Source organism: Besnoitia besnoiti, chromosome IV, assembly GCF_002563875.1.
Source record: "Besnoitia besnoiti strain Bb-Ger1 chromosome IV, whole genome shotgun sequence".
In the NCBI taxonomy this organism is placed as follows: Eukaryota; Apicomplexa; class Conoidasida; order Eucoccidiorida; family Sarcocystidae; genus Besnoitia; species Besnoitia besnoiti.
In genome coordinates, this window is record NC_042359.1 from 662392 (window position 1) to 684612 (window position 22221).

Sequence of the window (22221 nt, forward strand, 5' to 3'; positions counted from 1 at the left end):
CCTTACCCTTCTCTGCATCACCTGCTGTCCTATTTCCCCATCTCCTCACACCTACTGGATTTTAGGAGCTCTTTCCCGCCGAGGAGGCACCCCCACACCCCTATCACGTCGTCCTTCTCTCAGCGCGTTTCACCTGTCGAATTCCCAAAGGCGCAACAAAAATTATGCATTGCTGCCGCTACGGCTGCAAGCTTCGTTTATGTATTTATGTGGATGTTCACCACAAACTTCCCAAATACGTCGCCGCGCTCCCTGCTCTTCTTTACGGCGCCACATTTCCCACTTTTTTTGTCGTATGCCTTCCTTTTTGTTCCTCGTCGTGCTGTGCCTCTTTTCTTCACTACACGCAACGCGATAACCGAAACATCAGCCCCGCTGCGGACTATCAGCCAAAAAGAATATCTCTTCTAGAAAATCCGGGTCGAACCCATTAGCCGTTCGGCTCCCTCTGTTGTTTAGGGAGCTTGCCTCCTCTTTTTTTCGCAATCCCGTTCTCTCCCGTATTTCGACTGTTTTGCGACGTTGGGGTTCCAGCAGTTCGCCGCTCTCGAAACTCCCGGGCGTGTTAGTCGGGGTGTATGCAACGGCAGCCGGTTTTTTCTTTTCTGTTTTTTCTCCGGCCGTGCGCGGAACCTCACTTTTTCCTGCAGAGACGATTCAAGCGAAGGCGGAGCTCCAGCGCTGTGCAACGGTCTCCATTCTCGCACAAATCTCCCTCGTCCGCTGGGTTCACGGGGGACGTCACCTGCGGCAAACGTGCGCGGCAGTTTTTGGGCGTGGGTTTGGAGCTCCTTTTTCCAATGTACACGCAGGCGCTCTCGCGCTCATCGTCTGTGTCGTGTGCTCATCACTGCTTCTCGCTGGACGCGGGCCTGTGCCGGCGTCGCTGGTCGTGTCGACGCTAACGGGTTTGACGAATTCCCTGCTAATTAGTCTTTTTTTGCGACTTGTATGCTTGCTTGACTCGTATCGCATGCGCATTCTGCCGAATCCTTCCGGCTGATGATGAATCGGCCTCACATGCGGTTCAACGTCCTCGTCGCTTGATCCGTCCTCCTCTTCCTTCTCCCTTTCTCTTCCGCGTTCGCAGCTTAAGTGGGCTAGGCTACATTGCTGATTGAGTTTAAATGCTTGCCACTCGCGCGCGGGTCGCGTCGTGTTCGCCTACGCCGTCGCACGCCTCCTCCTCCTGTGCCTCTCCGGACTTCTCTGTCTGCAGGTGTGCTAACAGAGTGTGGAGCAGGGCTCTGCGTTGAGTGCGCCTCGCATTCTGCGCTCCTGGTGTGCTGGACGCCGCTGGGCGAAGCATAATGTCTGCCGTTGCAGACAGGGCTCCTCGGAACGATCCCAGAAAGACGAACACTCACAACCACGTCGCAGAGTTCCCTTCTTTTCCTGCGCCGTCTGTCTCCAGAGTCGAGGGCGCCGGTGCGCAGCTTACCTCTCTCCAAGGTCAGCATCGCACCCAGCGTGTGCAGACTCTGCAGTCGCTGCGCCGAAGTTGCCATCGCTTTGCGTCGCCAGGGTGAAAGGGCCCTTCTCTCCTGCAGGCACTCCCCCCGCACTCTCAGGAGCGGTCAACGACGCGTCAGCGCAGTCCTCTGGAACCTGGCCTTCGTCTGCATCAGGACCGGTTTTTTCTCCGCGACAGCTCTTTTTGCCCCTTTCGCCGAATCAAGCGGATCCACGCTCTCCCCCAAGCGACAATGCAGCGTCAGGTTACCGACATCCGCCATTTATAAAGCCCTTCACTTTTCCCGGTCAGTCTTCTCTCTTCTCCTCCGCCTCGCATCTGGGTGCTCGCGGCGGAGCAGCCGCCGTGACCGGCCTGCAATCGGGTCAAGTCGTCCTTCTCTTCTTCGCGACAAATCCTGCGGTCAGTGGCGTGCGCATCGCTTCTGGCGCAGCAGCGTTCCGGTGGTCTGGTGAGCGTGGAAGCGGAAGAAGCTGCTCGAGTTCAGTCGAGTTTGCCGTTCTTCGCCGCGCCTGTGAGAATGCCGCCCCCTCCACCTCCTCCTGCGTCGGTGGCTTCGGCCGCGCCTTCGGGCGCGACGGCGGAACCCGCAAACGGAGGAGGCCCGGCGACGGTTCCGGCGCCGGCGGCTTCTGCAAACAGCACAAGCGGAGGCTCGGCAGGGACGATGAGGTCTCAACTCCGCGCGGACGCGATGGAATTCCGCCCGGCGTCCTCGACGTCTGCAGGCTTGAAGGGCGGCCTGGTGGCGGGCAGCGGCGCGGTGTCACTGGTTGCCGGGGCTCAGCTCGGCCTCGTCCATCATCCTGGAGGAGGTGGCACCCCGTCGTCGCCAACGTCTGCATGCGGCAGCGGCGCCCTCTCCAGTGTAAATAACGGTGCGTCTGCGGCGTCCCCGACTTTCGCCTCCAACTCCGCTGCGCCGTACCACAGCACGCACCAGTTCAACAGGAACGCTCAGGAGTTCGTCCCCGGGCGCCCGTTCATGGTTTTCCCCTCGTCCGCGCATGCGGCCGCGGGAGCGCCGCCTCCACCCGCGCTCGCCTCCGCTCTCTCTGGGGCTGCGCCGCAGGGAGCTGTGGCTCTTTCGCGAGCTGGAGCCTCTGGCGCGCCCGCCGCCGGCGTCGCGGCGACGTCTGCCGCGGCCTCTGTGGGCGGTCCCGCGGTCGTCCCCGGCGCAATCCGCAGCGGCTCGCCCTCAGCCGGCGCGCCGGCGCCTAGCATGGCTCCGGCCTTCTCTCCGCCAGTTGTCGGTGCTCGAGGCGCGGGAGCGGCGCACATGGGCCCCGGCGGCCCCGCGGGCCAACTGCCCCAGCAGTCCTTCGTTCCGGTCCCCGCCGCGCTCCACTTCGCGCCCATTCCGCACCACCCCGGCGCGGCGCCGTTCGCGGGCCCAGTCCCCAACGGTGCCCTCTACGCAGGCCCGGCGCCCGGCGGGCCCGTCGACCACCTGGTCGCCGTGCCCCCCGCAGACCCCGCCACCCTCGCGGCGCAGCTGCCTCACGACCCGACGGCCGCCGGCGCCTTTGTCTACCCGGCCTACGGCACCTCGCACCACGGACACCCCCTCGTGGGGCCGCCGCCCGGCGCAGGCCCTGCTGGCGGCGAGTTCCTCGGCGTGGGTCCCCCGCCCCCGTACGCGGTCGGCGGGCCCAGTCAGGGCCCGGCTGGCGGCCGCGGCGGCCGCGGCGGTCGAATGGGTCGCGGCGGTCGCGGCGGCGGAGACGTGAGCTACCGCGGAGGCGGAGGCGGCGTCGGGCGCGGAGCCGGCCGCGGCATGGGCCCTGGAGGCCACCACCACGGCGGCCGCGCGAGCAACGCAGGGCAGTCTGCCGCCGGCGCGACGTCGTCGGGAACCGCCACGTGGGTTCCGGGCCCGCAGGCCGCCCAGCAGACGGGCGCCCAGGCGACGAGCGCGCCCTCCGCTGGCGGAAAGCCGACGCAGCCGCACGCAGGAGCCGCGACGGCGGGCTGCCCAAAAGCCGGCGCAACGACCGAGGAGACAGCCAAGACGCAGCAGGAGCCGCCACCCCCGACGGCCTCGTCGGAGGCCTCTGAGGGGGTCGCCGCTGCTGCGACGCGCGCACCAGCTGCCGGCACATCGTTCCGCGATAAGCTCCTTCAGGGCAACGCGAAGATAGCTGAAACGCCCGCAGGCGCAGGCGCAGCTGGACCGGGCGCTGTCTCTGCGTCCTCCGTTTCCCAGGCGAAGCAGGGCTCGACCGGCGCAGGCGCCCAAGAGCGCGGCTCTCCCTCGTCGCCGGACACCACCACGGGAGCGGGCACTGGAGCCGGCACAGTCGTGGGCGGAGGCGTGAGCCCGTCGGGCTCCTCCACCAACGACGGCGCGCGATCGCCCGTCTCCGGCGGCACCGTCGCACGGACTTCCTCGGCGGACTCGCCTAAGGCGGCGGCCTCTTCCGCAGGCGGCGCCGCGTCTCCCGCGACGACCGGCAACCTGTCCTACGCCGGAGCCGCCGCCGCAGCCGCTCTCAACCGCGGCAACGGCGCCGCGACCGGCAGCCAGAGCTCGCCGCGAACGACGGCAGTTGCCGCGGCTGCTGCGGGCGCTCGTGCCTCGTCCGCCCCCCAGAAGGGACTGGCGGAGGACGCCCCGAAGCAGGTGACGAGGACTGCAGCGACTGCAGGCGCGGCCGCCGCGCCGTCGTGGAGCCAGAAGGTGGGCAAGGCTGCGTCGACGCCGGCGAAGGAGACCGGAGACGGTGCCGGAGAGGCGCCGCGGACCGCCGCGGCAGTCAACGGCAGCGCACCTGCAGAATCCCGGATGGCGAGTGGTAGCGAGCCGGCTGCAAGCTCGTGGAGGGGCTCCGCCGTCGCTCGAGGCCAGTCTGCGGCGCCGGAGCGCGAAGCCGCAGACGAGAAAGCAACGCCTGCGGCAGGTCGTCGGGAGGCTGCGGCCGAGGACCGGGCGACGGGCGACAAGTCTGCAAACCCGACGCCGGGTGGAGAGTCCGGCACTGCGACGCCTCAGGGGCCTCGCAGCTGGGCGGAGCGCATGAAGACGAACGCGGGCAGGCCACCGGCGGCCGTCTCGTCGTCGCCATCGACTTCGAGACGTTCTTCAGCGAATCTCGCTTCCTCCGCCGCCCCGGCGGCACCGGGCTGGCAGTCGTCGCGCGGCGCCGCTGCAGCTGTAGGCACGGGCTCCACAGTCTCGAAGAGTGCAGCCACCGGGGGCAGCCGCAGAGGGTCCGGGTCGAAAGCCGACACCCGCGCGCCTGCTGAGACGGCGTCGCAGGCAGTGGCGCCTGCTCAGGCCTCTGCGCAAGTTGCTGACATGAAGAAGGAGCAGGCCGCGTCCCAGGAGGCGGCTGGGAAGCAGAGTGCGTGGCCTGTTCGACCTGCGCCGGCGACCGTAGCGGCCGCCACAGGCGCGACGCCAGCAGCAGCTGCGCAGAAGTCTCAGGCAGTGGCTGTGGAGAAGGAAACCGCGCGCGAAGAAATCGACGCGCGCGGCGCGCCGGAGGCCGATGAGAGCAAGCAGGTAGCCAGGACTACTGAGGCAGACAAGGAAAGGCTGTCCTCTCAGGCGTCTGCCGGCGCGGCTGCAGACGCCGCACAGGCTCAACAAGGCGCTGCTGAGGAAGCCGCGGCCGCTGCGGCCGCCACTTCGGGCCCCATGACGTGGGCGCAGCGCGCGCGCCTGGTCAAGGAGAAGCCGGCGCCGGTTGTGGAGGCGCCGAAGCCCGCAGCGGCTGCGGTGAGCGAGTCACATGCCGCAGAGGGCCGCAGCGCCGCGGCCGCAGCCGGCAAACTCGGCGAGCCGCACAAGCGTGTGGAGCGCGCGGGGAGTGCTGCGGGTGCGGTCCGCGGAGGCCCCCAGGCGGGCGGATTTGCGGATCGCGCAGGCCACCATCGCCGTGAGAATCACCGAAGCAGCCGCGGCGAGGCCGGCGCTGCCGAGGGCGCGGCTTTCGGCGGACCGCAGGGCCGCGCCGTCGCGCAGCGCCACCACGGGAAAGGTGCGGCGGACTCGGCGGCCGCTGGCGAGGCGGCGCAGGCGCCCAGCGGACAGGAGAGCGGATCGCGCAGAAGCGACAGCGTCTCGGGGGGCTCGGGGGAGACGCCCAAGGCGCTGGAGAGCGCCTGCGCCGCGCAGAGGCCCTCCTCCACAGCTTGCTACGCGGCCGTCGTCGCGTCCTCGCAGCCTGTAGCGCCGGAGGCGCAGGCCCCACAGAGGCGATGGGGTCCGCAGGCGCAGCAGCAGCCTGCAGCCAAGCCGGCGCCCCCTGCGGCGGAGGACGCTCTGTCTCAGGCCGCGGGTGCCGAGAAGGGATCTGCTGGAGCTGCGGTCTCGCCTGGCGAGGCGGGCGCGGCGGCGCAGCCGAAGGCGCAGGCAGCCGTCAGCGAGGTCGCCGCCGCGCCGGCGAAGCCGACTGCCGAGGAAGAAGCGCGCGTGCTGTGGCCGCGCAACCGTCCCAAGCTGAAGAAAGTCGTTGTGGAGCAGGAAGAGGAGAAAGAGGTGCCGCTGCTGCCAGGTCAGGAGCAGAAGTTCGCGCTGCCGCAGGGCCGCAAGGATCAGCTGCGCGCGGAGGAACGTCGCCGCGCGAAGCAGCAGGCGCAGAAGCAGCAGGACGCGGAGGACACGGATGAGCTGAGCGGCTCCACGCAGACTCCCACGACGACTTCCACTCTCGACGCGCCGGCGAAGGCCACGGCGGCTGCGGGAGTCCTGAGCGGGTCCTCCGCCGCGGCTGCGCCCGCGCCCGTCGCCGCCGTCTCGATCTCCGCCCGCGACTTCCCAGGGGCCGCCGCCGAGGCCGCACCCGCTGCTGCAGAGCCGCAGAAGCTGTCGGCTTCGATGCCGATCATCATCGAGCCGCGCGCCGCGATCCACGGCTTCGCCGTCCCAGGCGTGAAGAAGGAGACAGCTGCGGCGGCCGCGCCGCGCGTCGTGCTGTCAAAGGTCACGGGTGTGCCGCCGGTCGGGCAGGCGTTCACTGAGCCGCCGCCGCCGCTGGACGCCCTCGAGGAGCGCGCTGTGGCGAAGGAGGAGGCGAAGAAGCCAGTGGAGGAGGAGCGCAGGGGATCGGGCGCCCCCTCGCCCCGGGATCCCGCGGAGGGGGAGACGCGGAAGGAGGCGTCGCTGCGCGTGGGCGAGTCCCCGAAGGGCAGGTCCAGCCGGCGATCGTCCATCGCCTCCACGGGCGGTGAGGGCGTCCACGGCGCGCGAGAGACCAAGCGCGAGTCGCTGCTGTCTCCGCGCGCGAACGTCGGGGAGGGTCGCTCGGCGTGCTCGTCGCGCAAAAAGATGCGCGGAAGGGGCTCGCGCTCGCCTTCCGCCCATTCGCCCGCGCGGCTGCCTGAGGGCGTCGACGCCCGCCAACAGGAGGAGCCGAGGGCGCTAGCGCGCTCGCCGCGCGGCCATAGGCAGCGTCTGGCGGCTGCCGTGCCGCCTCCGCCTCCGCCGACTTCGTCGTCCTCCGGTCTGAGCCCGACGGCGAGCGACGCTCCGTCGTCGCCTTCGCACTTTGCGCCAACGTCAGCGGCCTCGCCGCAGTCGTTGGCGCACACGCTGCCTGTGGATGATGGCGCGTCGTCGCCGGTTCCGTCGCCGTCGAACCGCGGCGTGGCCTTTTCGCCGTCGGCCTCGCTCTCAAGCGACGTCTCGCCCGTCTCCGCGGCGGACAAGCTGCAGGGCGACTCGCCGCTCGCTGCGGCGACCTCGGTGTACTCCGGACCGTACTCGAAGCGCCTGCTGGTCGCGTATCGGCTGAGCCGACGGGCGGCGGCCGTTCCTGCGCTGATCTCCATCTCTGCGTTGTCGCATCCGGCGGCGATGCAGCAGATTCAGCAGGGCGGCGAGTTCTGGCACCACAGCCAGGGGGGCGGACACGGCGGCGACGACTCGTGGAAGAGCAGCCGCGGCTCGGGTCGCGCGGGCGACGGTCCCCTCCTCTCGATGCATCGCAAGAACGAAGGCAAGCGCGGGGGGGGCGTGATGGGCGGCGCGCAGGGTGCGAGTGGGCGCAACGAGGACGGCTGGCGCAATTTGGACGCGGGTGGCTCCGGCGGCAGAGCCCAGGGCGACGGTGGCCGCGGAGGCGCCGGCGGCATGCGCGACTGGCGCCGCGGCGACGACAGCACGCGCAGCGGCGGCGTGAACGCCATGATGGGCGGCCTCGGTGGCTTCTTCAACCAAGAACGTCCTGACGCCGGCGAATTCCGCCGCATGCAGCAGAGCCTCCCGCCCCCTCCGACCCACGCCATCTTCAAGGCATCCGAATGCTCTTGGGTCAAGAAACAGGCCGAACAAAAGAAGTATGTCAGAAAAAAAGCGAGACAACGAGAGAAAACCGACGCGACATCCTGCCACAGAACTGCGTAGAAACCGGGTTTCCCAGCGATTGCCAAAAAAGATCTCTCCGTCGCCGTGCGGTTGCCGGCTATTCCCCGCATGGGGGGGGGGGGGGGGGGGCAGACGAAGACTGTTGAGATGTGTGAGGCGTTTGACGGCGTCGCTCGGCGTGCAAGTCTTGGTTTTTCTTGGTCTGGATGTTTGCTGATTCCCGCGCGGTGTGCTGTGCCCCAGGGATGAGCAGCAACAGCTGCTGCGTCGCCTTAAGGGCTACCTGAACAAGCTGACGCTGGAGAAATTTGAGAAGTTGTATCCGCAGATTCTCGGCGCGGGTATCAAGGAGAAGGAGGAAGTTAACGCGCTCATGAAGATGGTTTTTGAGAAGGCCGTGTCGCAGCATCACTTTATTCAGGTGCGCACAGGTTCTGTATGAGGATTTTCGGCGCATTCTGGCAGGCGCCGTTTCAGCGGAGAGCCCTGCGTCATGCCTCTGTCGCGGGGTTTGTGGGACTGCCTGTGTATGTCGATCCTCTCTTTAGGCGCGTTTATCTTCTTTTGCGGCGCTTGCGTGTTTCCGCTTTCCAGATGTATGTCCAGCTGTGCTCGCGGCTGAAGGACGATTTGAAGCAGATCCTCGCTGACGACGCCAAGGGCAGCTACTTCCGCCGGTACGTCTCGCGCTTCTTGGAGTTCCATCTCTCCATTTCTGTCGTCTTCTTTGCGCGGATCTGGGGATGTATCGGCGCGTATCCCAGAGGGGGGGGTAAATGTGAAGTTTTCTTCGAGTTCAGTGTGTCGCATCTTGTGCGCAGCCTTCAGCGCCTTTTGCGTCGTGTAGGGGTCCGCGTCTGTCTCTTCCTCATTCGGTTTTCGCCTCCCTTCTTTGTTTTTTCTCAGCATCTTGATCAACCAGTGCGAGGACTCGTTCGTCGCGAACCTGGAGCCGATGCGCGTGCCGGAGGGCTTGGGCGAAGAAGAGGCGTTCGAGTTTGCGCAGCTCTACAAGGCGCGCATGAAGGGCAACATGATCTTTGTCGGCGAGCTGCTCAAGAGTCGCATGATTTCGCATCGCATTCTGCTCGAGTGCATCGACAGGCTACTGCAGAAGCGCCTGGAGTGCATCGAGATCTCCAGCGGCGAAGACCAGGGCGTGCCTCACATGGAGGCGCTCTGCGCCTTCCTCCACACAGTCGGGCCTTTCTTCGAGAATCCGAAGGTAAGCGAGCTCAGTGAAGATTGACCCATGTCCGTGTTGGCGAATGCCTGATCGAGTGCACACTTTTCAAAAAAAAAAGGCGGCGCTTGGTTGGTGCATTCCTTCGCGCGCTTGAGGGGCTATATGTTTGCAGAGACTGAGAGTGGGCGTATTTTTTTTTTTCAGTGGAAGTACTACGAGGAGTTCTGCGAGCGCATCAAGACCGTGCAGAAGCTGCAGAAGGATGAGTCGCTGCCGTTTCGCGTGCGGTGTCTGCTGAAAGACGTGCTCGACAACCGCGCAGAGAAATGGAGAAAGAAGTTCGCGGCGAGCAAAGAGGGACCGACGCGCCTCTCCGAGCTGCACCAACAGGCGCAACTCGAGCAGCTGCAGCAGCAGTACATGAGCGACTCGCGCGGCATCCTCGGCGGTGGCAAGGGACGCGGCTACGACGGGCGCAGCGGCCTCGACGACGGCGGCTGGGAAATGGCGCCCTCGCGCCGCGGCCTCGGCGGCCTCTCCAGGATGGTGCGAACTTCACTCGATCCCACTCAAGAAAGAGAAACAAGAAAATAGCGCAAAGAACGACAGAGAGAGGGCGAAAAAGAGAGAGAGAAGGGGCTTCTGGCGCGCTAGCGGAGCGTGTGCTGAGGTCAGACACGCGCGGCTGAGCAAGACTTCCAGCGACAGAACGGGCGGATCTGAGCAGACAGGGGGGGAGGGGGGGAAGGGGAGGGAGGGTGTGCCCCGTACGTTGAGAAGAAAAGGGCTGAGAAACGACGCTTTCGAATCTGTGTCTGAAGACTGACAGACGCATTTTTGGTAGGAGACTGTGTGCGCGTCTTCAGCAGAAGCCAGGCGTGGGAACCCCCGTCACCGCGAACTCACGGGGCATGGGCGGCGGCGACAACTCGAAGCCGATGAGCGCCTTCAGGTACGCACGCAGTGAAAACACGCGCTCTGTGATGGCGGAGGAAAAGAGACGCGATAGAGTTGAGACTGTTGGAATGTGTCTGCTGCGGGGTGGCCTTTGCGGTGTAGCGGCGTTTTTTTCGCGATGGGGAAGTCTCCTTTTTCTAGAAATGGAAGTATCTCTCCGCTGTCTGTCTGCGGGGTGTGCTGTCGACAGCGCGCTCGGCCGCATGCGCTCTGAGCGCGAGAAGGAGCGCGAGCCTCGTCGCGACGACAATCTGCGCCGAGAGAACTGGGGATCGAGTCTGAACAAGAAATCTTCGACTCTTTCTTCGCTCGCTCACGGTCCTTCGTCCCCCACTGCAGAGTCGAGTGCAGCTGGCAGCTCGTCTTCGTCTCACGCCTCGCTCCTCGGCCGCGCCATCGCTGAGGCGCCGCGCGCGAGGGAGGGCGCCTCTCGCTCGTAAGTGGCAGCGCTTTTCTTTGAAGAACTCCTCGGCAGAAGACCGCAAAGCCTTCTGTGCGGATAAATGGAGCGTGCTGCCCTCTCCTGTGCGAAGGAATTTTTTCTAAGCGCATGCCAGGCGTGTGTGCAGTATAAAACGGTGTCTAATACGCGTATATCTCTTGCGTAGTCGCGAGCGCATGTGTAACTGGCGGGAGGTTGGTCAGCGTTCTCAGTTCTCATCTGTATGTATTATATATCTGAATGCGTGTGTACATGCGTGTGCGGACTGAGTTGTGCCGGTTTGGATTTTTTCCTGTTTTCTTTGTTTTTTCTTTTTCTTTCTTCAGGGCCCCGAGTGCAGAGTCTGCGGCGGCGAGCAAGGAGAACGCGAGCGTCTCCCATATGTCTGAGGTGAGTTGCCGTGACAGGGGAGGAGGGGGCGATTCTATCTGGAGAGGTTAAATATGAAGAAACGTCTAGTTTTGCAGAAGAAAAAACTTCCCTTTCTCGCTCAGGTTGGCCGCCCCGCGCGTTTCTTGAGTTGCCGCGAAGCAGCGAATCTCAGGCGGTGCAGGAAACGTGCAGTTTGTGAAGTTCTCTCGCCTGTGTTTTTTTGTTTTTTTTTTTTTTTAAGGAGAAGCAGATCGCCGCTGCGCGCTCTGAGTTGAAGGACTTGGTTCAGTCTATGGACCTTGACACTGCGCTGCAGATGCTTGAGGAGATGAACTTGTCGCCCTCCGTACACAAAGTACGCGGTCCCCGTCCGCATAACAGCGATTTCTCTGTGTAAACATATCTATCTAACTATGAGTTTATATCTATATCTATCTATCTGTCTATATCTATCTATATCTATATCTCTATATCTATATCTATATATCTATATCTATATCTATATCTATATCTATATCTATATCTATATCTATATCTATATCTATATCTATATCTATATCTATATATATCTATATATATCTATATCTATCTATATCTATCCATATCTCTCAATCTATATCTCTATCTACATGCTTATGTCTAACTACCTTTCCCTGAATATATATATATATATATTTATGTATATATTAATAAATAAACCCTAAACCGTCCATATAAATGTATAGAGATATAGCATGATGGATATGCATATTTTTGTATATGGTGCATCTTGTGGATGTAGAGTTACATCCGTGGTGTATATGGGAAGACGTATTTGGGATCGCGCATTGGCACCCATGCGCACATGCGGAAGTTTGTTGGCGGCAGGAGTCGCGAGAGACGCTTTCGTCGTGTTTCTGAAGGGGGGGGAGGGAGGGGGGGGAAAGGGAATGGAAAGCGCGTTTCAATTCTGATTCTGCTTTTTTTTCTGTTTAGGCTGTGTTTGATGAGTGGCTCAAATACGCGATCGAAGCTTTGGTGGCGGACAAGGAACACGTCAACAAGCAGCGCGCACTCGCCTTCCAGCTCTTCGTTCAAGTTTGCCAGCGGCGCATCCTGCAGGCCGAGGCTCTCAAGGCGTGGTAGGTCTCATCTATATCTATCTTTATCTGACTACCGATGTTTTTCTATATATCTATCTATCCCTGTATCTCTCTGTATACCTATATGTACATATATACGGATGTGCATTTTATGTGGATGCCGCTCTAAGAGTTGATGGGCGGCGATGCGTAGCTGCGATGTGCGTACAGCATAGTGCTTATGGAAAGGAAGTCTGTTTTGTTTTTGCTTGCAGTTTGAAGCAATTCATGTCGGGCGGCTCTGATGAGGACGAGGAAGACATGGGAGAGGATAGTCTGTATCAAGATATGAAAATCGACGTTCCCCGCCTCGGCGAGTTCATGAAGGAACTTCTGCAGACTATCCAAAGTAGGTCGTCCATACTGATTCGCATCCACTTATTTATCTATTTATTTTTATTTTTAGCTCTATATATCTTTTCTGTCTGTCGACAGGCGAGAGGCGCCGAGAGAAGCTAGTGTGCATCTCGACCAAAGAAAAACGACAACGTGTGACCAGCCATGTATGGTGTATGCTGACTTAGCGGATCCTTGTTGCTTCTCCATTTCCGTGTCTCGTCCTTCGGCGAGGACGCAGCATGGCGGACAGGAGGGGTGTGTGCTGCATTTTACCTCCTGTTTTCACTAATTTTGCTTCTTTGCTGTATGGTTGCGCAGCGGTTGACGCGAAGCGCGAAGTGTTGAGCACCAGCACGTTGGACGATCTGCGAGGCAAGCTCTAGAGAGCGAGGCGCGGCGGTGTATTTCATATTGAAGCGGCGGAGAGCGCGTAGACTGGCACAAGGAGGAGACGCAGCTTCGGCTGAGAGGAGGCGGAGGAAAGGAGCAGACTGGCACGAGGCGCTGGGCGAGAGGAAGAAGGCGAAGGTAGCTGTGTATGGTGGTGCAGCGGAGAAGAGGCCGACGCAAGGAGTCTCTCTCCTCAGTGTTCCGAGAGAGACAGAGGAGAAAAAGCACAGGGAGTGAGTGGCGGACCTGCGGGGTGTCGAGGACGCGTGTGTGAACGCGTTTCATATCAACAGCGAATCGCTTGGAGAAGACGACGGCGTTTGTGTGTGTTTTCGTGTTTGTATGTTGAGTGACGGCGAGGATGAGACGGAAATGTGAGGAGGAGAGGTGTTGTTTCCTCTTTTTTTTCGCGCGCTGGGCGAAGGGGCGGGGAACGCTCGGCTGTGCAGCGAGGAGCTTTTTCCGCGCTCCATCCCTCCTTGCCTCGGTGCCCCCCCCCCCGCCCCCCCCCCCCCCCCCCCCCCCCCCCCGTCTCTGCGTTTTTCCTGTTTTCCGCGTCTTCCCTTGTTTTTAAAAGAAGGGAGAGCGAGAGAAAGAGAAAGTGGGCTGGAAGACCAGCCTGTTTCCGCCGAACGTGCCGGAAGCGGCCGTTATTTGCGTGCATGCACTGACAGAGCACACCGGAGAGTATGAAATGCGGTGAAGGCCTGTGCTTGCCCCTGTTTCTGAAACCTGCGTTGTTCTTTCGAGACGTTCTTGTTTTTCCTGCGAGTCACTCAAGTCTCAGACAGGGGCAGCTCTTGTCTCGGCGCGCCAAAGACCTCGAAAATGATATCGACTCCTTGTTTCCTTCGCCCTCGAAGGAGGAACCTTTGCTTTCATCCGCTAATCATCCTTTTTTTGTTCATCTGGCGCCGTCGCGGGCTCTCGGAAAGCTGCCGTTCAGTGAGGCCGCACGCCGTCTACCGCGTTCAATCTGACACAACACTGAGCCGTAAATGCAGTCCAACCCCACAGAGCAGAGACAGTTAGCGAAAGCAAGTGGACTCTCGCACATGCGCTGCTCTGCGCCCACGCTGAAAAACGCCGTGGCACATCCAGGTAACCCAAACACGCAGAAACGTTTTCCACAGCGGCACACGGTGTAGATCTGCTGATGAAAGCACACAGAGGAGCGTGGCAGACACATAGTAAAACCGCTGGACAGTTTTTGGAACCACGCGATGTCGCGATGCCGGCGAACAGCCGGCGGGCTGTTGATGTTTTTCCGCGTAAGTGGAGGCATTCAAGGCACTGCCGCGGCGTCTGACGACTGTCGCAGCAAGGCCCAGGCAAGCGAAAGACGGAGGCGTAGACATAATCTTGCGAGAGACGTTGGAGTCGACGACCCGACTCGTTTTCAGAGCAGCGTACGGCTACTGGATTGGCTGCAGGCTCTGCGCCTCGAGTACTCGCGCGCCGCAGCCCCAGTCAAGGAGACGCCATCGCCTCCACCAAGGTATTGACCTTGGTGACACGGCGAAACGGAGAATACGTGCCTGTGTGTATGCGCAGTTTTCGCGTTGCGGCGAGACCGATGCGGTGTGCCGAAGCAATGTCTGCTGAGCATGCGACAAGCGCATGGGTTACCGCGATCTCCGGTTCAGCAAAGCACGGAATCCGAATCGTGGTGACTATTGCCTCGGGAGCGCGGGCGAGCAGCAGTGTGCCACCTAGAAGTCGCGTGGTGTCGCCCGCGAGGCCGAAGATTCTTGCGTATTCGGCATGTGTTCCTTCAGCGCACGGAATTCGTCGAAAACTGAGGCGAGACGTCTCTGTTTCTGCTGGTGACGCGGTCTCATGTTGCCTGTGGGCAGTCTGACAGCCAAATCGACGCACACTGGCTTCATCATGCGCATCTGGGAACGAAGACGGGTCCCCGCTGTTTCGTGGAATGATACGAGTTTCGTTCTCTGTGTCTACCCGTTTCTCTGCAAAAAACTCTGTTCACGTCCTGTGGCGGGGGCTGCTGCGTTGCAGGCGTCGTCCCCCGCCGTCTCTGGCGGGGCCAGCAGTTTCAGATCGTTTGTGCGCCGCATCGACGCTTCGTTTTTTTGCGATCGAGTGTCCCAAGTTGCGCGCGCGCGGAGTCTGTACACCGCAAACTCTCGATGGCAGCGGCGGCTCCGCGAAAAGTGTGTCTCCGCTGTGCAGAGAAAAGCGGATTGTGGTGGTAAGACAGGGCGGGGCGGCTGGGTTGCCGCTCTCTGTTGCCGCGCAGCGCGCGCGAGCGCCACCGTCCAACGACCGGGGCTCTCCAGAAGGCGCGTTGCCTGCACACAAGCGCAGAGTGGTGTGCCACACACTCCTCATCTGCCGACGGCATGTGCCTCTGAGCGCTCTACCCAAAAGGCTGACGGCCGCCGCGACGCCCAGGCCGTCCTCGAGAGAGCGGGCTGGATTTTTTTTTCCGTCCACCGGCGTTTTTCTTTCTGTATCCGCTCTCTTCTAATGGGCAACCCAGCGAAAGTCCAAGCGTTGACGCCGGTGTAGCGAGCACCCCACATATTACATCCCTGCTGCGGCAACACTGGGCTGATTCACGCTCGTTTCTGTCTCGCGCGCGCCTTGCCAAACCGTCTTCCCGTTTCTTCGCTCAGGCACACCATGTCTAGGCTCGACTGCGCGTCGCCCGTCTGCGGACGGGTGCGACTTTCGCAGCCGTTCGTTTTTTTCGTGCTTCTCGCGCTCGCTCTCGCCCCCGTCTTCTCTCCGTCCTCGTCTCCCTCCCTCTCGCGGCGCGCCTTCCACGGCGCAGCCGCCGTCCGTCTCGACGCCTCCTCCTCTTCCGCGTCGGCTTCGCCGCGCAGCAGCGTGGCTCGCGACTCCTCTGCGGCGGCGGAAAATGCCCAGTCATGCACAGAGCCCTCCTCAGCGGCTTCTCCCCTGAAGCCCGAGGAGGCCAGCAGCCCCGCGCTGCCTTCGCTGCGCGAGGCCGAGGAACTCCTTCGCGAGGAGCAAGCCCTCGCAGCGGAACATGCGCAGCGCGCAGCCTCGGAGGCTGAGCAGTTCGCCGAGGCCGCGAGAGAGGCTGCGGCGAAGGGCGACGTCGCGGCGGCGCAGGAGCTCGCCACCGCCGCTGCCAACGCCGCAGCCGAGGCACAGGATATCGCCGCGTACGCGCAGGCCGTCGCAGACACCGACGCCGCGGCCCTGGTGGAGCGCGCGCGGGAGGAAGCCGAGAGGAAAAAGCAGGCCGAGCAAGCCGCCGCGTCGGCGGATGCGGCGGCGGAGGAGCCTGTCGCCCAGGGCGTCGAAGCGCTCTTCGGCATCGGTCCCGAGGCGATCGAGTCCGTTCCCGAGGCCCTGGAGAAGCTGGAAGAACTCGAAAACGCCGTCGAGGAGACTGGTCGCCAGATGGAGGAGCGAGAGCTGGCGGTCAGCGAGTACGTGAACGCCGCCCAGGAGGCGGCGCTGCGCCACGAGGAGGCAAGCCGCGCCTTCGAGGACGCCACCAAGAACAAGAAGGAGAATCTCGCTGCCGCTGCAGAGAAAGAGGCTGTGGAGGCGGCTGAGGAATACGAGGAGCTGGTCGCAGCGGCTGAACTTCTTACGCAAGAAGCCGCCGAAGAGAGCGCCAGGGCGCTCGCCACCGCCGTCGCCGCTGGCGACCTCCGCTACGCGATCAATCAGCGCGTCGTCTCGGAGGCCGGCTCCGACGCGCGAGGGAAAGTCCCCCGCGTCCTTCTCGCGCCGAAACACTTTCAAATCGCAGACCCAGGAAACAAACGCGTCCTCAAGATCTACTTCCACAACAACTTCGGTGAGCGCCGCAATCCCAAACCCGGGGAGAGAAGAGAGATCGCACAGCGAGCTGCGCAAGGCGAGGATGGAGCGTTCACTAATTGCATTCATGCAACATGATTGGTTAAATAGCGAACACGACTCGGCTGTTTGGGAGCAACCTCCCTATCTAAGGGATGGATCTGTGCTGCAGCCCCTCGACTCAGCGTCCACGCCGGGCCTGTCCTTGTGCTCTGGCGTCGTATATCTGTACACGTATCTTTGTATAGTTACATATATTTACATGTTTTATTTCTATATTTATAGATGTATATGCATCACCTATTCATCTGTGCTTTCGCGTGTGCATCTGTATCCGCGGCGCGGGCAGAGGCTGCGCGAGTATCCACGCAAGAGAGGGCGCTCTCTTGTCTTGCTTCGAGGGGCTGCGTCTGCGGCGCTGGGTGTGCTGCGCGTGTGTTTGTGGCGCTGGGTTTGGTAGGGTGTTTCGATGTGGCTGCGTTCCTCCCCTCCCGCGCGTCCGCCTGTTCCTGCGGAGCTTCAGAAGCGTCCGCCGGGGTTTCACGGGTGCGATCCTCGTGTGCGTGTCTTCTTTTTCGCAGCGCCCTTCGAAGACCTCCCCTGCGCGGCGCTTCACGCGGACGCACTCCTCTGCCGGCAGCACCCACGCTGTGTGGTGCAGTACGAACAGAGCGGCGACGAGCTGCTTCAGCGCTGCATCCTCGACGACGCGTACCTCTCGCTGGTCGCGAAGACGACCGACTTCTGCTCCCCCGTGCCCGAGGAAGCGGTGCAGACGCCCGCCGCGGCCTCGCCGCTCAACCCCGCCACGTCTCTGGAGCCCATGGCGGCGGTGACGGAGGGCGAAGTGGAGGCCGTCGCGCTAGATCTCTTGCAGGAGCTCGGCATCGACGGCCCTGCGGCCTTGGAGCAAATGGCTGCAGAGGGACGCGGCTCCTCGAGCCACATGTGCAACCTCGTCCAGGTAACCCTTCTGAACCCACAACTGTTCCACTCGTGTTTCTCTACTCACTTTCTCCGCTCTCTCATCTGTGTGTCTGCCGTCTAGCGTAGCCGCTGTCCTCCTCCCGAGACTCTCGGCCCTCGCCTTTGCGGCGTCAGCCCCAGCCACTTTGCCCCTTTGCTTTTTGGTTCACACGCGCAGCAGGCGAGTCTACGCCGAGGATCTGAGCTGTTTGTTTCACTCTCTACGCGTGGGCGCCGGGGTGCTTCTTCGTTTCTGTGGCACAACTCTGCGGGCAGTGCGCGGCGTTGGGCTGCGCGTGGTTCGCTTCGCTGTCTCGACTCACTTTGCTTCCGCGCGTTTTCTGCCTCCAGTCGCTCTCTGAGGAGCTCCTGCGCACTGAGCGCGACCCGCGCTGCGGCACGTCGAAGACCTCCGTGGGCGGAGAAAACATCGCCTTGACAACAGAGGCGCTCTTGGCGTCGAACTTTGGCTTCCTGGGTCCGGCGCCCGTTCCCTCGGCCACCCCCGCGGCGGCTTCCACCCCCGCGGCGGCGCGCAGCGCGAGCATTCGCAGCCACAACCGGACTGCCTACGCCTCTTCAGCTGCCTCAGGTGAGGGGTGGGAGGGGGGAGAAGGGGGGCGTCCCCTGCGCCTACCGAAGCCACGGACTGCCAGCATCCAGGCTCTGTGGGGGGCGGGGGGAGCGGGCGGAAAGGTGCTTCACTCGCTGGAGGGTGTGCATGCGGCGTTTGGCGGTTGGAAGCGTTAGGCGGGGCTGGATCGCGAGATCGAGGTCGCTGCGCTCGCGTCGTTCCCGCTGTCTCCCTTCAGGCAAAACTTTGGAGGTCCCCCAGGTCTCGCCGACTGGGTTGTTTGGGCTCCTGGGCGGCAGCGGCGCGAGCTCGAAGGCCAATGCCCCGATTCGCATGGGCATCAACGGCATGGGTCGCATCGGCCGCCTCGTCTTCCGCATCGCCATGAGCAGACCGAACGTGGTAAGTCGCCGCTCGCACCCGTGCAAGCGCGGACAGCCACGTCACTCCCAGTGGCCTGCAGCTGCTTCAGTCTAGGGAGAGGGGGGAGCGGGGGAGGCGGGAAGGGCTGGGGGTGTGAGGTGTCTCTGCTTTTTGTATTTAGCCAAAAAGTGTGGAGAAGCCTGATATGACCGACAGGCCGCGCCGGTCAATCGAGCTGTGGTGGGGAGTTAGGGTCCAGGAACGGATGGATAAGATCTGTGAGGAGGCAAAACAGACGGCGACTTAGAGGTCGGTGAGAGCTCCGCGGCGCAGTCAAGTCGTTCCTTGCGTGTCTTTTTTCGCGTGCACAGACCGTCACGCACATCAACTGCAGCATGGATCCCGCGTATATCGCGTACATGCTCAAGTATGACTCGGTCCACGGCCGCTTCGACGGCAACATCGAGGCGACGGCGGATGGACTCATTGTGAACGGGCAGGAGATCTCCGTCTCCAACACTCGCAATCCATCTGAGATCCCCTGGGCAGACAAAGGCGTCGACTACGTCTGCGAGTCGACCGGCGCCTTCTGCACGACGGAGGACGCCCTGAAGCACGTCAGCAGGTGAGCAGCGTGTCCCTCCGCTGAGTCGCTGCGCGGGGGGGGGGGGGATCTGGCGCCTCGCGGAAACCCAGGTTCAGATCGTGGCGCGAACAGACTGCAGCCGTGTGTACGGAAATCCAACCCATCATGGTTTTTTTAAAATTGTTGACATGTTTAAAACGTCTCCCGCGGTTGCTTTGCCGTTACGCGCCTTCTCTTGGGGCGCTGCCTTGTCTCGTGTGCAGGCCGGGCGGCGCCAAGCACGCGGTGATTTCCGCGCCGGCGAAGGACGAGACAACGCCGACGCTGGTAGTGGGCGTCAACGCGGAGCAGGAGTACGAGTCGAGCATGAAGGTGGTGTCGTGTGCGTCCTGCACGACGAACGGGCTCGCGCCGTTGGTTAAGGTGATCGATGATAACTTTGGCTTGGTGGAGGGACTCATGACTACTGTTCATGCAGCGACGGGCACGCAAAAGGTGGTAGACGGCACCTCGAAGAAGGACTGGCGCGGCGGGCGCTCGTCAGGTGCCAACATCATCCCGTCCTCGACTGGCGCCGCGAAGGCCGTCGCGCGCTGCCTGCCGCACATGAAGGGCAGGCTGACCGGCATGGCCTTCCGCGTCCCCACGCTGGACGTCTCCGTCGTCGACCTCACGTGCCGCTTGAACAAGAGTGCGACCTACGAAGACATCAAGAAGGCTGTCCGCGAAGCGAGCGAAACCTACATGCGCGGCATCATCGGCTACACCGAGGAGCCGATCGTCTCGCAGGACATCGTCGGCTCGCAGTGCTCCACCGTGTTCGACGCAAACGCCGGCATCATGCTCAATCCGAACTTTGTCAAACTCGTCTCCTGGTATGACAACGAATACGCCTACTCGGCACGCCTCGTCGACCTGATCGCCGTCATGGCTGCCAAGGACGGCGTCGTCGCTGAGGGTACCGGTCTAGATCGAAAACCCTTCTGAGCAGGCCGCCTGCGCACTCCGAGTGGCGTGCTCCGGCGAACGTGCTGCCTCCTTGCGAGAGGCTGCCAAGCGCTTGTGGAGAAGGGGCAGAAATAAAACTCCACAGCGCCCCCCCCTCGCTCCGTCACCTCGGCAAGAAAAAGTCCAGTCACGAGGACGCCTGCTGCGTCAGGAGGAGGAGGGCAGGTGACGAGGGTGAGTAGTGCACACAGAGGGAACGGAGTTGCGTGACCCATGCAATGCCACAGTCGTGCTTTGCTTCGGATGGGTTCGTCCGCTTTGCTGTGCGCTGCTCCATCACTCCGTCGTCGGCGAGAAAACGTCAGTGCCGCTCCTGGGAAGAGTCTTCCCGGGCTTTGCATGCGTTGCGGTGCATGCGGCATCCTGTTTCACCGCGCGTCAAAAGCGCCTTGACAGCCGTGAAACAGGCAAGCCACTGATTTTCTCGACAGCGGCCTCTCGCTGCGGCATGTCGGGTTACAAGTCGAGAGCGCATTGCGCTCAGCGTGCGTTTCCGGAGTCTTCCGTGCCCGTCTGCCGTGGAGAGCGCTTCGCGCTCTGTTGCTCTTTCACCAAAAGAAGCGCTTGTGTGTCGCGAGCAAACACAGTTTTGAAGGATGAAATCTCTTGTGTGATTTGACTGCGAACAATGTCGAGTTCAAATGATCCAGATGTGTTGGTACAAACATCAAGTAAACGATTAAAACTCCGCCAGCGCCTGAAGGCGCGGCATTACTTCACTAGTCAGCCTGGTAGAGGCGGCACTTTGACATAGGCACGAGCTGTATGACTTAGTCATTTTCAAGAAGCGAAACGCGGGACTCCAGGCTCAGTCAAGTCGAAGTACGGTGTAGGATGGGGCACGGGGATCCATGTGGCTCATGCTTGGCTTCTCGGTTTCGGTGTCGATGCATATCGTGTGAGACGACAAACAACAGCCAGTCTCACCTCCGCATGGATTTAAGCGGCGCTGCCAGCGCCCACTTACAGAGGGAAGAGCGCCAGTCAGCATTGCATAAAAGACACCGGGGGAAACACCGGCAAGAACCGGGCAGCAGTGATTTCTCATTGTAGCGTGTGTCAAGTTTCGCTCGTATGCGTGCTACCTGAGGATCAGAGGTTTCACGCTGCGCCTCTTGGAGTAGGGGGCATGACGGAATTTTCTTGTCGCGGCAAACGCCGTCGCACTACAGGACTTTCGTTACTATGGCTGCGTCATCCACAGCTGGCTGGCGCATCTAGCCTAAGGACTCTTCCATTCCCCCGACTTGCGAGGAATGGGCGCTCGCCATCAAAGAGTGTTTACAGAGAGCTTGTGGCTGCGTAGATAAGCTCGGAGCCATAATAGCTGCGACGCAGACTGCCTGGAAGCACCGACACAGTGGCAACCACGTTGCCGCTCTTTTCGCATATTCGGTTATTCTTTGCTAGATGCCTCGGAGAATCTACACTTTGCTCTCTGCAGATGCAGACACAGGTTGACCTCCATTCACGCGGCTGACTCGCGCGGGCTTCAGGCTTGGCGGCGTTCAGTCGCTGCGACAACTGAAACGGTTTCGTGTTCGTCTTAGCTCCCCATACTTAGCAGCTCGAAATGGTGTGATGCTGAGCTCTTCTTGCTACAACTGGGCAGAGTAACGGTGCTGAATCCCGGCTGTATCCACGGCCGTGCTTTCCACGCGGAGGAAACACCTCGTCTCCCTCGGGCTTCGATTCAGGATTTGCAAAGCTGCGACGCCATGTCGGGGAACAATGACCGCCGACAAGATACTATGAGTGCCAAGACTAACTCGTCTGCAGTGTCTGCGCTCTCGACGTCGTCTGCGAGGAGACACAAAACTACCTCCTTCCTGCGCTGACAGCCTCATGAGTCTGCACCCGCAAAATGCTGTGGACTCTTGGAATTTGTGTAGCTTGGTATAGCTGAACAACTTGAATAACTACATGAAATGACCAAGGACACCGGTCTGCTCTTTTCTGTTTTGATATCTCGCGATTTTGCCGGAAGTTCGGTAAAGTGGTCCAGCACGTTACCTTGCTTCGTTTCAGCGCCGACGTTGCATGCGCGACATGCGGGATACTTTTTACACTAGGACGTCCCAGTCCATGAGGAAGCCAAGCATTCGTGTTTGTTCTTCCCCTATTCCCTCTCGAATTCTTCAGTCAGGGAAGGAGAGGAGCACTTGCGTCTCGAGGGGTTTCCGCCTTGCCGCACTGGAGGTCCCAGTGCAGTGTATTTTTCTGAGAAGCAACAGACAGGAAACGACGGGGAAACGCTGCCGTTCGGCCTCCGTGTGCTTCTGCTACCTTTCCCTCGAGTCTCCGTCGTCTTCATATAGGTTTGATCCGC

General features: G+C 61.7%; 2 protein-coding genes across 2 annotated transcripts; both read left to right on the forward strand.

Moving 5' to 3' along the window:
* Window positions 1-1310: 1310 nt before the first annotated feature.
* BESB_052400 (MIF4G domain-containing protein) lies at window positions 1311-12584 on the forward strand (the record flags this gene model as incomplete). Its single annotated transcript, XM_029363675.1, has 13 exons — window positions 1311-1452; window positions 1882-7756; window positions 8028-8205; window positions 8379-8461; window positions 8691-9009; window positions 9175-9516; window positions 9837-9922; window positions 10118-10363; window positions 10696-10759; window positions 10983-11096; window positions 11717-11862; window positions 12078-12211; window positions 12520-12584. The coding sequence occupies 13 exons, from the start codon at window positions 1311-1313 to the stop codon at window positions 12582-12584; spliced, it is 7794 nt and encodes a 2597-aa protein (XP_029219598.1).
* Window positions 12585-15237: 2653 nt separating this feature from the next.
* On the forward strand, window positions 15238-19871 carry BESB_052410 (glyceraldehyde-3-phosphate dehydrogenase GAPDH2; the record flags this gene model as incomplete). The annotated part of the gene is made up of 6 exons (XM_029363676.1): window positions 15238-16393; window positions 16977-17359; window positions 17713-17953; window positions 18174-18337; window positions 18670-18923; window positions 19148-19871. 6 exons carry the CDS (start codon window positions 15238-15240, stop codon window positions 19869-19871), a joined length of 2922 nt encoding a protein of 973 aa, XP_029219599.1.
* Between the last annotated feature and the right edge of the window lie 2350 nt (window positions 19872-22221).